The 12634-nt window shown below is 33.0% G+C and overlaps 3 protein-coding genes across 3 annotated transcripts; all 3 read left to right on the top strand.

Moving 5' to 3' along the window:
• The first annotated feature begins 385 nt into the window (after positions 1 to 385).
• Positions 386 to 3019, top strand: LOC115714340 (rho-N domain-containing protein 1, chloroplastic). The gene is made up of 2 exons (XM_030643008.2): positions 386 to 571; positions 1667 to 3019. Exons 1-2 carry the CDS (start codon positions 532 to 534, stop codon positions 2836 to 2838), a joined length of 1212 nt encoding a protein of 403 aa, XP_030498868.2. The 5' UTR covers positions 386 to 531; the 3' UTR covers positions 2839 to 3019.
• An 87-nt stretch (positions 3020 to 3106) lies between these two features.
• On the top strand, positions 3107 to 3810 carry LOC133037205 (uncharacterized). Its single transcript, XM_061114075.1, has 2 exons — positions 3107 to 3110; positions 3404 to 3810. The coding sequence occupies exons 1-2, from the start codon at positions 3107 to 3109 to the stop codon at positions 3808 to 3810; spliced, it is 411 nt and encodes a 136-aa protein (XP_060970058.1).
• A 228-nt stretch (positions 3811 to 4038) lies between these two features.
• LOC115715306 (putative E3 ubiquitin-protein ligase XBAT34) lies at positions 4039 to 8447 on the top strand. Its single transcript, XM_030644159.2, has 9 exons — positions 4039 to 4339; positions 4810 to 4924; positions 5063 to 5143; positions 5233 to 5321; positions 5413 to 5504; positions 5659 to 5740; positions 6417 to 6519; positions 6827 to 6912; positions 7659 to 8447. Exons 1-9 carry the CDS (start codon positions 4196 to 4198, stop codon positions 8337 to 8339), a joined length of 1473 nt encoding a protein of 490 aa, XP_030500019.2. The 5' UTR covers positions 4039 to 4195; the 3' UTR covers positions 8340 to 8447.
• Positions 8448 to 12634: the final 4187 nt, after the last annotated feature.

Below are 12634 nucleotides of genomic sequence, written 5' to 3'. Positions count from 1 at the left end.
ATCATTCTTAGTAGAATGTGGAGGTATAACATCCTTATAGCTAGCACATAGTCATTGATATTATCTAAGCTACTGAAGGAGTGAGGAAGAGATTTGTACACGTAATTTCTTTTTCCCATTAAAAAAAAATGAAAATAACTATTAGATAAAGGACAAAAGCTATTTTTTTTTTATTTAAATATAAAATCTAAATAAATAAAAAAATGATACCACATGTAATTTTTTTTGGTATTTAGATCCGAGTCCGAAATTTACCGGGTCGGATCCAACAATACCAACTCCCGCAATTTGCCGCCTTAAAACACAAGAAGACGGTAGAGTGATTTTCCAATATTACCCTCACTGAAATTCAATATTACCCAAAAAGTCCCTTATCAATAATATATTTTATGTAAATAAATATATAAATAATACTTTTTCAGAGCTGACTGTAAATTTCTGAAGAAGAAGAAGAAGAAGAAGAAAGCTTCAGAAATGGCAAATCTTCACTAACTCCTTCAAGTTCAAACTCTGTTATTCATCTTCCCACCAATGTCGCAAGCCGTTCACCTCGTCTCCAAGTGTTTCCCAGGTAAGTTTCTTCCCTCTGTTTGGTTCTCGAGAAACTGTGGGAAAAAATCTATTTTTTGAAGCTTGGGTTTTTATGGTGTATAGTTTGGGATTGAATGTCACGCTTTTTAGATTCCATTTGGGAAAAAAATTTAGGTTTGAGGGTTTTGGATAACATCATCTCCCATATTGTGTCAGTGTTGAATTTCATATTTTTGATTTAGTAATTTTACGTGTGTTGCCTACCATTTGTTCGATGAAATGTTTTTGGGTATTGTGTGTAATTTTTGATGTTTTTGTTGAAGTTTAGCCTTGCCCACCAGGTGTTTGTTAAATTGTTTATAGCAAAATTTCGTGTGCAAAGGGTTTAGATTCCATTTTGGAAGATTTAGTTTAATGTATTTGAGGGTTTTGGATAACAACATCTTCCTATAAAGTCATATATAGTGTCAGGGTTGAATTTTAACCTTTTTTAGTTTTGCTTTTTATTTGAAAATATTGTGAAATGATTATAGGAACTAAGGTAGTTGTGTTGCCTACCATTTGTTTGATGAAATGTTTCTGGGTATTATGTGTAATTTTTAATGTTTTTTGTAGAAGTTTAGCCTTGCTCACCATATGTTTGTTAAATTGTTTTATAGAAAATTTCATGTGCAAAGGGTTTTAAGGGAAACAAAAATGGTTCTTTTACACAAATAGGTCGGAATGTTGCCAAAATAACTACATCGACTGTTGTGATTGTCACGCAGTGTAGATTTATGGTCGCAAAACGATCATAATAGTATTATGGTTGTTTTTTTTATCGTGGCACAGTGTAATTTTGGGTCGTTTATAACTAAACGTGGTTATTTTGCTAATAATTTTTTTCATAATGGCTATTTACCAAACACTCCAAATAGGTTCAGCTACTTAATGGTTGCTGCCTTAACCACATCGAATTAATTTATACTGTGAAACTACTGTGGTCATCACACAATGTAAATTTATGGTATTATGGTCGTTTTATGATTGCACAGTAGGTTTAGCTGCTGAATGGTTGCTGCCTTTAATTTTTTTTGATGATGTTAGAGGTTTTAACATTTGGGATTTTTTGTATTTTCTCTTTGGTTTATTGCAGGCTATGGAATATCAGAAGGTAAAGGTCTCCTAAGTCCAGGAGGAGTTTCACAAAAAACAGTCACCTTGAATCCTTGCTCATCTCGTTTTCATTACAGCTTCCATTCACAGGTCAATGTTGGACCACTCAGGTCTGCTTCTGCTGGTTCATCCCATGTTTGTAAAGCAAGTTCCGGTAGTTACAAGAGAAACCCCGATTTCTCAAGGCATAACAGGCAGAGCTTCTCTCGAGGTAGGAATAGGCAAAATGAAGACAGGGACAATTATGAAAACCTTGATGATTCAGACATCGTTGCCTCTAAAAATGGGCCGTATTTTTCGTTATCAAATTCTCCTAAATTCCAGGCCACTGCAGCTCCGGGACCTAGAGAAAAGGAGATTGTTGAGCTTTTTAGAAAGGTTCAGGCTCAGCTTCGGGAGAGAGCTGCAGCTAAAGAAGAAAAGAAGACTGAAGCCGTGCAAGGGCAAGGTAAAGAGAACGAAACTGTGGATTCGCTTCTTAAGTTATTAAGAAAGCACTCAACTGAACAATCGAGGAGAGGTGGTAGCAACAGCGGGACAAGCAAAGAGTTCATGTTTGATCAGCAAGTACAGAATGGCCAATACATTAGAGGAAAAAGCACAGGCTCGTTTGATTCCATCATCGGTTTAAAGGACGACGATGTTGTCCAGGAGCCGCCCAATGCCTCTTTTACTAGACCTGTATCAAACTTTCAACGCAGATCTCCTGTCCCCCGGACGAAATTCAAGTCCGCTTATTCTGATGACAAACCAGTCAATTCAATGCCATATGTGAATTCAGGCGGGAGAGGAAAGAAAAATCAGGTTGAGGCAGTTCCTAAAACCGAGTTGGACCTGGACGAGTATGAGCCAGTGTCTGTTGACCATGATGATGAGCCCGAGTCAGACCTTGAACCCGATGAGCCAGAGATTGTTCAGTTGTTAGAAGGTGAAGAAGCTCACATTGATGAGCCAGAGATTGTTCAATTGTTAGAGGATGAAGAAGCTCATATTAACGAGGAAGAAGAGGATGAAGATGAACAGGTTCAGACCGAGCAAGAGGATTTGAGTGGCTGGAAACTACCCGAACTACGGGCACTAGCCAAGTCTCGCGGTTTAAAAGGGTATTCGAAAATGAAGAAGAGTGAGCTTATCGATTTGCTTAACGGTTAAAACTCATGACATGACTCTCTGTACTTAGTTAGATTGGAGCTGAGACCCATTTTTGTTGTTGTTGTTGTTTTTTATTTATGTTATTACCTTTGATTTTTCAGTGTTTTATTAACCTTTCAGAACTTTTAAAGAATGTAATTTGCTAAGGTTGAGTATACCAAAATAGTTTGTTCCATTCCAATTATATTTTTCTTATTACTTATTACCATGAGCCAAATATATTTAACTAGTTTCTAAAAGATCATTTTCAAAAACCAAAGGAGTGATTATGGGTTAATGTTATTATAATTTATGCAAAAATTCTAAGATAATTTAATCCAATTTATAAACAGCTTCTTTCCAATTAACAACACAATGGAATACTTACCAATTTCTCTATCTTTAAATTATAGAAATAAGTTTCTCTTGCATGAACTAAATTTTAACTATTTTACATTTTTATTTACCTTAATATAATAGAGCTTAAAGTATTTTGTAATTCTGAAACCATTTTTCATTTTGGTTGGCTGCCATTTTGTACAATCGTGTTGGCATAGGTCGGGTGTGGGGCTGTTTTTTTCTGCAGAATCTACCTTCGCAGATTGGTTTAAGGCGTTTCTGTCAGGGGGTAGAGTGGCTTTGGTGGATGAGCTCTTGATGGTAGCATGGGGTATTTGGAAAGCTCGAAATGAGCTTCTTTGGCAGGGTCGTTCTTCTCAGGCTGCGGATGTGGTTCGCGTGGCAAGGTCGTGTCACTCTAGTTGGCTGTTGGCTCAAGAGAATAGGTTTGAACTGCTGTTGTTTGATGCTACTGTTGTTGGTAGCAGTGTTTGTTGGATAAAACCGCATGCTGGGAAGCTGAAGATCAACACTGATGGGGCGATTTTTGAGGCAACAGCTCAATATGGTACGAGCATGATCATTAGGAATTGTCATGGGAAGTTAATCGAATCTAGTTCCTCTTTGCATTCTAGGGCTTGTCAGAAATATTAAATCCCTATGTTAGTAAAATTAAACGAAATTGAACCGAAATATTTAAATCTAACAATCTTAATAATTGAGAAAAATTTTACCAGCTTAAAAAATTCGTGAAACATAATTTGGTACAATAAAATTCTAATTAGTCTAAAAAAAATTATAACAAAATAGTCAAATTATTTATTTTATTTTTATGAAAAATTAGTAAAATTAAGGTGTATTTTTACAGGTACAGATGGCAGCTTGTGAATGGTTCAGTCATACCGCGAAGAAGAACAAACCTTCTCTGTTAAGCTTCTTCTGAGCTTGTTGGGTCTCTCTCTCTCTCTCCAATCTCGTTTCTTATAATTTTCTTTGCTCTTTCAATTTACTTCGATCTTTACAGAAAAGGAAAAAATCGATGGGTCAAAGTCTTGATTCAATGAGGCAACCGCAACAACAACAACCACAACGCTCCAAAGCAGAGTTGCTTTATGATTTGGTCCTTGCCACTGGCAATGTCGACGCCATTAAGGTTCTCTTTCAAGAGGGTGCTAGCCTTGAGGTAAAATTATTAGTACTTTTTTTTTTTATCCAATTGGGTTTTTGATGAACAATTGGATTGGATTGAATTGAACCCAACATTGGGATAATAAAGGTAAAGACTTTGTGGTAAATTACTGTTCATTTAGAATAATTGATAACATGGGAGTGTGTAAGGATTCATTTTTAGTTGGAAGCTGTAATTTGACTGGAAATTATGAAAAATTTCGATATGGGTTTTTGATGAAAATTTGGATTGAACTCAACATTGGGATAAAGGTAAGACTTTGTGACAAAGTAATGTTTGATTAGAAAAATTGATAAATGGGTATGCTTAAGTATTCATTTGGAGTTGGAAGATGTAATTTGACTGGAAAGTATGGAAGTTTTTTGGCATGGGTTTGTCTGAAAATTTAGATTATTTACTTGCTATTTTTGCAACATATCAACATAGTATGTTAAGTTTTTGATTTGAGTGGTGTTTTGTAACAGTGGATTGATAGAGATGGAAAAAATCCTCTCATTGTGGCGTGTATGAATCCCAATTTGATTGATACTGCAAAAACCTTGATTGAGTTGGGGGCAAATATTAATGCTTACCGTCCTGGTAAGCTTAAAAATGATAATTCTCTAATAGATTTTGTCATTGAGGAGGTTGCTAAGTATACCTTTAAAAGACTTTGTTTTTAGCTTCAAAGTAGATACTTTAACATCTGAACTAAAAGTTTTCATTGTCTTGTGGTAGGTCGTCATGCTGGTACTCCTTTACATCACGCTGCAAAAAAGGGCCTGGAAAGGACTGTTGCATTACTTCTCTCCCATGGAGGTATATGTTTTGTGTAATTACATGTCAAAACCTCATTGCTTCTGTATATTTTTTTGATTATGACATCATTTTGCTTATTAATGTTTCAGCAAATGCTTTAGTGCGAAATGATGATTGTCAAACCCCACTTGATGTTGCTAGACTAAATGGCCATACCGAAGTTGTTCGGACACTTGAGGTATGCTCACAATCACTGTCCTCATTCTTTATTTTATCAGTAGGTTGTTACAACTTACATGACCAAAGTTTGCTTTTGTTAATGCTTTCAGAATCATATATGCTATTTCTCCGGATGGGTTCGGGAGATTTATGGTCCAGGTTTCCTTGGAGCACTAGCTCCACATCTGTTATCAAGAAAAATGTATGTATATTGCTTTCTTTCTTGCTTATTAGTTCTTTTGATTGTATTCATCTGTTATCTATAGATGCATAATTGGTTCATCAAGCGAGAAACCGTTGTTCTGTTTTTATGATACTATAGTTCACATGTAAGTTCATTCTTATGTCAATTGCAGTTGGGCTGTAGTCATTCCTCTTGGCCCCAATAATCCTGCAAAGCCTCTAAAGTTGGAGCTTGTTGTATATTCTACTTTAAAGGTAAAATTGTGTGTTTAAATGGGTGTTATTGCTTTGAGTATTATGATTTGAACTGCTTGTATTGTACGTGCATGCACTTTTATTCACTGTACCGATTCTGTTCACAACCTTCATGATATAATTTGGTTTTTGAGCTGTATGCTTTCGTCTACTTTGTTTGCATAGACAAATTTTATGGTATTCTGTGCTTAATTAATTCGTGTCTCTCTCCAATTTGTGCAGAAATTGGACTATGTTCATACCATTTCGCTTTTCTTTCAATTTTCACTGTAAATTAATTTTTTTTGTAGCAGTGTTTTGGGGCAATGTTCTGTTCAAACAATAATCTGTAACCCCTTTCGACTAGGAGAAATTTGTTGTTATTTCTTAACCAACATCTTGATTTTTAGGATATCAAGAAAAGTTCATGTATCTGCCATTACTACTCCTTCATACTATTACTCTTAAGCTATATCATATGATTCTGCATTAATTTTTTTCAAACCTCCTTTGTAGCTATGTTGCTGCTTTCTCTTCCATGGTAATTACTTGTTTGGAATCACAAATTGAAACTATGAAAATGTTGCCACTAGGCAATACTAAAGTCAGTCTTGCTATTGCCTTGTACCCTTCATAACTAGAATCTTGTGCATTATTCTATTCATTTTGCATGATGCAACTATTTATCTGTTGACAGGATGCCCAGCCTTCCATGGTCATTTCTCTCTGGAAGTCCCGAATCGAGAAACCCAATCTGAATCAATCAGATCCAACACTCACTATATCTGATGGTTCTATAAGTAATTTCTTAGTGCTCAAACTCATTTCTTGATTTCTATTTTGCTAAGTCTACACTCCATTATTGCTGTCTTTTGTCATTACTAGTTGAAATGATTTGAAAAGGTTTCTATATTCAGTATTTGCTAAAGCTTCTTGGCTAGAATTCTATAGTCATTTGAGGTGCATTTTGTGGATTTGAAAAGAATTATTAGATGGTCTTAAAAAAAGGAAAATCATGCTACCGAGCTACATTCTTCTATTGTTCTTTTGTGCATTAATTTTGTTTGAGGGGCTTCTTCTTCTTTTAATCTTATGTTTTATTATCAGAATCTCGGCTTAAACTTGCATCGGCTATTCAGGGTGATAAGCAACAAATTCAGTCATTATATGCCGCTTGTCAAGGAACTTCTCAGGTACCATCAAACCTGGATATATTTTATCTTTTGATGTTTGCAAAACAAATTTTAAGAAAAATATATTTGTTGATAATTATTTTTGGATATGGAAAGGATTTGTTTGTATGCACATTTGAAATTTTATAGATGAATTATGATTGGTGATTTTGTACAATTTCTTAAGTATGTTTAGGGGTTTTGTTGAAGCTTTATTATAGGGGCAATACAATAGTTTTAATTAGAATTTTTCCCTCATAAACTTTTCATGCCGTTAAAAGTTTCTCCCGAACTATTGAGATTGTTAGGATCAAGGACTTTCATTTAATTTTACTAACAGTATTATGTGGACGGAAATTTGGGAGAGCAACGATTTAGTACATGGACAATCGTTACGTTAAGCGTTTGTTAGTAAAATTGAACAGAAGTCCTTGAATTCAACAATTTTAATAATTTGGGAGGATTTTTAACAACCTGAAAAGTTTGGGGACGCGATTTGATATATGTCAAAATTCAAGGAAAAAAATTTCTAATTAACCATAGTTTTATTGTTACGGAGCTACTTGTATTCCTCTTCGGGTTGAATGCATTTTGTAAAAGGCAAACTGTCTTTGCATTTCTTTGATATCATTCAATACCGATGGTTCAAAGTGTTTACTATGTCACTTGTCTGCTGATATGAATCTCTTATGTCACTTGTGCTTGCTTCTTGTATAGCTCTAGAAGGATAAACATTCAGTTTAACAAAGGTGTTATGTTTTTTCCAGGTTATGTACTCCTCAGCTAATCATAGGACCGAAAATTCAGTAGCAGCTGCAGAATTGGCAACATCATCATCTGGGGTTACACCACTGACTTCTAATTCTCACGAGACGCCTGAAGAGTCCAACACAAATGGTTGGGGAACGTCAGCGAGCAATGACAGTTACAATGATTGGGATCCAGTTGTTGGAACCCGACCTTCAAAGATAAACACCGGTGGATGGATGGATGAACAACCGAAAGATGACTTCAACGGTTGGAGTGTGGACGATTCTAGACCACCTGGGAATCGAACGAAACATGCTCGAACTAATGAGGAAAGTACCTCAACTGGTGACATTAATCAAAGCGTTTATGCATCAGTTCCATCAGCACCGTCTGCTCCTCCAATTCCCGAGGAGCATCTTTTCGAAGGGCCAATCCATTATCCGTCAATAGATGTCGCCACAGATGCTTTTGCTCAACCTTTAGACAATGAAGCTTATTCATCGAAAGAGAGAAAAGATGGAGGCGATTCTTCTTCCTCGTGCGTGATATGTTGGGAATCTCCCATTGAAGGTGCGTGCATTCCTTGCGGTCATATGGCTGGTTGTATGTCTTGTTTGACTGAAATCAAATCGAAAAAAGGTGTTTGTCCAGTATGCCGATCCGTTATGGATCAGGTAGTGAAAATCTATGCTGTTTGATGATTAAAATTTTATATTACAATCTCATATTTACATAAACATTTTGATTCTATGAGAAGTTTGGTTGTATAGAGCATCAATAGCAATAGAATTTCAGGGTTTATTTAATTGATTCATAACCTATTTTCAGACAAAAACCAGATTTCTCAATGGAAAATTAGTCATAAAACCAAAAGAAACCCCTAAACTAAGAGAGTAGAGTTTCCATTTATAAGCACTTTTAATGTTTTATTAATCAATAAGAAGTTGAGAAAGTATCGATACAGATCGACTGTAGGAACATTTTAATCTTTTTTTTTTCACGATGGTGTACATTATAGTAATAGTAGGCTTTCTGTAAGTTTTATGAAAATTCTAAATATTTTACAGTGTTGAAAACAGGGTTTATAAAACTCGTTGCACTCGTGCTCTTTTTGTGTTTTGTTTCTTACACGCAAAAAGTTTTTTGAATTCTATTTGCAATACTGTAAAATATTCGAAACTTTTTAAAAACTTACCAGAAACAAATCAAGATTAAAATATTTTACGATTTTTAGAAATAAATCTATACCAATATATATTAAAAGATTTATGTATTACTCACGCTTCTTAAAACGTTTCGAGGTTGACACAAGAAAATTGTAATGCCCCTGCTTCAAGTCTTCATTGGGCCCTTACACCCACGGAATAATGGCTCTTATACACGAGTACGTCACTCTGGCTGCTTCATGGACTGATGACTAACCCTACAGACCAACACAAGTGTTTCCAGCGTGCTTTGTCCTCACTCACACGCTTCCTGGGAAAACTTCCCAGGAGGTCACCCATCCTGAAATTGCTCCAGGCCAAACACGCTTAACTGTGGAGTTCTTTCGAGATGGGCTACCGAAAAACAAGATGCACCTTGTTGATATAGGTAGTACCAATCAATCCATTTAAGCTCTATTCAACTGTGTAGTGCTATACCTACACAGTCTTAGAATCATCCTACTTGACATTCCCTAGGCGGTGTGAGATTGTACAGCTTACCCAGTATTTCCCCTTACGGATCACGGGACGACTGACTGTCACAAAAATAGAGATGGGTATTGTTGTTTGGTGAGTTGAATGTGCCCACATTTTTTCTTTACTCTCATCTCAAAATTGAAATATTTTTAAGTGACTACTCTCTTGTTGTTGATGTGACCAAAAGAATTGGTGATTGATGCCTAAAGAGTAAAAAGAGAGACTTTTGGCATAAGATGTTACCTAATTTTAAGTGTCAAAATAGTAAGGACCCCCCCCAAAACCCCAACACTTGCATTTTCAATGTCCCTACACTTGACTCTATTTTAGCAGTCAAATGGGGAAACATGCACATGGATTTGCTTTAGAATCTAAAATTTTATCAGATGGGATTTCTTTCAGCTTTGCTAATATATCAATAATAATATTAATAATGTTAAATATATAGTTCAACCTCCAATGCATGAAAGATAGTGAAAGAAGTACATACATAGCTTTAGGCTAAAGTGTTATGTTTGGTATATATGATTAGATTCCAATGTATATACTATGCTATACTATTTTATATTCTATTAGGGATTATCCTTTTTTCAAGTATGTGTTTTTTGCACATTATTTGTTTGGACTTTAAATTTAAAAAAATTTAACTTTTAGACCATGTGTTCAATGAATAATAATTCAAATTAAGCTCTTAATGTAATATTTTTCAATATGATTAGAACCCAGAAGTTTGTTTTAGGAGTTTTAAATTTGACAAAATATTTTAGTTATATTTGTAAATATTTTGATAAAAATCGAGTTTAAGGCTTAGAATTTGACAAAATATTTTAGTTATATTTGTAAGTATTTATATATATTTTTTTCTACTCTAATATGTAATATGGGGAACAAACTTATTATTATTATTATTATTATTATTATTATTATTATTATTAGATTATTTAGGATTTTGTCCCTAAATTATAATTTTTGTATTATTGTGTCCCTAATTTTTTTCACTTATTAAAAATAGTCTCTAAATTATTTATAGTATTGTAAATTGGTATTTCTGTTAAGTTTTATCACACGTGTAAGACAAAATGATGATATGATTGTTTAGCTAATTGTTACATGAATAATTTAAAATTAAAAAATTCGATAAAATATTTTAATTATATTTGTAAGTGTTTATATTTTTTTTCTACTCTAATATGGGGAATAAATATTTTTATTTTTATTATTATTAGCTAACATGGCGTGTACGGCAAATTACGAATCCCATTTGAAAAGGCTAATTATGTAATTGTCTTTAGTTTAATTTTTGTTAATGGGATAATAAGATAATAAGATTATATGCTTTTTTGGTGGACTAGTGTGTTGAGACTTGAGCTTTTTTTTTTCTTAAGATTAGAACACTTCACACAAGTCAAAGGTAGGTATAGGTGGTCAACGAATCAAAAAGAGTCTCATCACAAAAATGTATGCTTTGGACAAGAAATAAAGATAATTATAGGACATGTTTTAACTCATCCTAATTGGATTTTTTAATTTTTAATTTTTTTTTTTTCTATAAAGAAAAATAAAGGAAAATCAAAATAAACTAGTTGACTTTTTTTGACTAAGAATTATCACAAAACAAAGATTTACATTTTAGGATTTTTAAGTAATTATTTAATAATCATATTATTAATAATTAGTCCTTTACAAATGTTGTAAAAATTTAAATCCAAAGTATAGTACTATAGTTGTGTTTTAAATTTATGTGGTTAAGTAAAAATAGTAGTTTTAATTTTTGTTTTATTGTTGATAATTTAAAACATTATAATAAAAGATAGTTATGAAAATAACTATGTGCCTTATTTAACAAAAGCATTATAAATTGACCCCAAAAGCATTATATGTGCCTTAATATTGAACACATTGGTGTGTCAATTTCTTAAATTAACTTTATTCATTTTATGTAAGTTAAAATTCATTATTTATATTATTAATTATATGTAATATTTAAGTGCATATAACCATATTTTATATAGAGATATACACATGTGTATAATAATATTTATATTTTTGGGTTAAACATGAAAGTGTGGAGTGAAAGTTATTGTTAAAAAGTAGTGTATTTAGAAGTGTAGTGTAGGTACTATAAAAAAGATAAGAGAGTAGAGAAGGACCATTTAAGTGTAATATAATGTAATGTAATGCATTAATTGATAGTGGGGACATTAAGAGGACCTTTTGGCTCTTAGCTTCATTCCAACATACACTATGGGGTTAGCTCTTAGAGACTAATATTCATTTTAAGGAAGCTTGATTTGGGTGAACATTACATTATTATGAATCTTATTCTTTCTTTTTTATACAAAAAAAAAAAAAAAGCAGAATGTTTTGTTATGTATTAGTTAAGGTAAAATGTATTCTATGCTCGGTTTGATGTACATTAATTTTTAACGGTTAGATCAACTTAATCTTGATCTAATAATTATATAGATTATGAAATGCATAACCTCACTGAGTAAAATCTACTCCCTAGTATGGTTATTATTAGATAAATGAACTTTTATTAAATGTTTGAAATAGAACTAAATTCATATAGATCTAAAAGTATGTGAAAGTAATAATTATAAATTTCATAAGGATATTTCCTAAATAAAGACACACCAATACAATGATGCAATACACCATAAACATATAATCTATAATTATATAATTAATCAATTTACATGTATTCTTTTATTTTTACAAAATCCCAATAAAATTTACATAACCAACTCAGAGACAACACTATAAAAAAATGAGAATTGCTAAAAAATATTATTGGTGTCTAGTACTCTTCTCTGTGTCATACCACTATTAGAGTAATTAAGTATAAGGTCTCATATAACTTAAGAAAATAGCTTTTAGAAAATATCGCTAATCAATTATGGAGCACCACTTATAGAAGGTGTTGGACACCACTGATATCCAATAACAATACTCATAAATATTCACAACAACAAAAGATGGATTAGGTGGGACCCGTCATTTTCCCATCCCCAATCGTTTTTTTATTTCAAGAGACCACCGAATAGCATCAAAAACAAAAATTAATAAACACTTTTTATAACTAAGTAAATAATGCTAAGTGGTACCGTACTCATAGTGTGTAGCACTTGAGGTGTGTCGGGCATGGGCTAAGGTAGGTTAGACACAAGTCTAGGGCTAAAAAAATTAAAATATACATATTTTTTAGTAAATGTTAAAAATACCACATTTTTTTTAAATAGGCCAATAATTTTGTTGCTACATAAGGCTCAATTAGTCCCACAGTCAACTTTGTGTTATGTCATTATTGG

Source organism: Cannabis sativa, chromosome 4 (genome assembly GCF_029168945.1).
Source record: "Cannabis sativa cultivar Pink pepper isolate KNU-18-1 chromosome 4, ASM2916894v1, whole genome shotgun sequence".
NCBI classification, from domain to species: domain Eukaryota; kingdom Viridiplantae; phylum Streptophyta; class Magnoliopsida; order Rosales; family Cannabaceae; genus Cannabis; species Cannabis sativa.
The sequence above is the reverse complement of the archived record's forward strand: the minus strand, read 5'-3'. Positions and strand labels throughout refer to the sequence as shown.

Coding starts and splice junctions, on each gene's coding strand:
- LOC115714340 (XM_030643008.2), top strand. CDS start 532: ATGTCGCAAGCCGTTCACCTCGTCTCCAAGTGTTTCCCAG. Junction 572..1,666: donor CGTCTCCAAGTGTTTCCCAG/GTAAGTTTCTTC, acceptor GGTTTATTGCAG/GCTATGGAATATCAGAAGGT.
- LOC115715306 (XM_030644159.2), top strand. CDS start 4,196: ATGGGTCAAAGTCTTGATTCAATGAGGCAACCGCAACAACAACAACCA. Junction 5,741..6,416: donor TTGTATATTCTACTTTAAAG/GTAAAATTGTGT, acceptor ATCTGTTGACAG/GATGCCCAGCCTTCCATGGT. Junction 6,913..7,658: donor CTTGTCAAGGAACTTCTCAG/GTACCATCAAAC, acceptor TGTTTTTTCCAG/GTTATGTACTCCTCAGCTAA.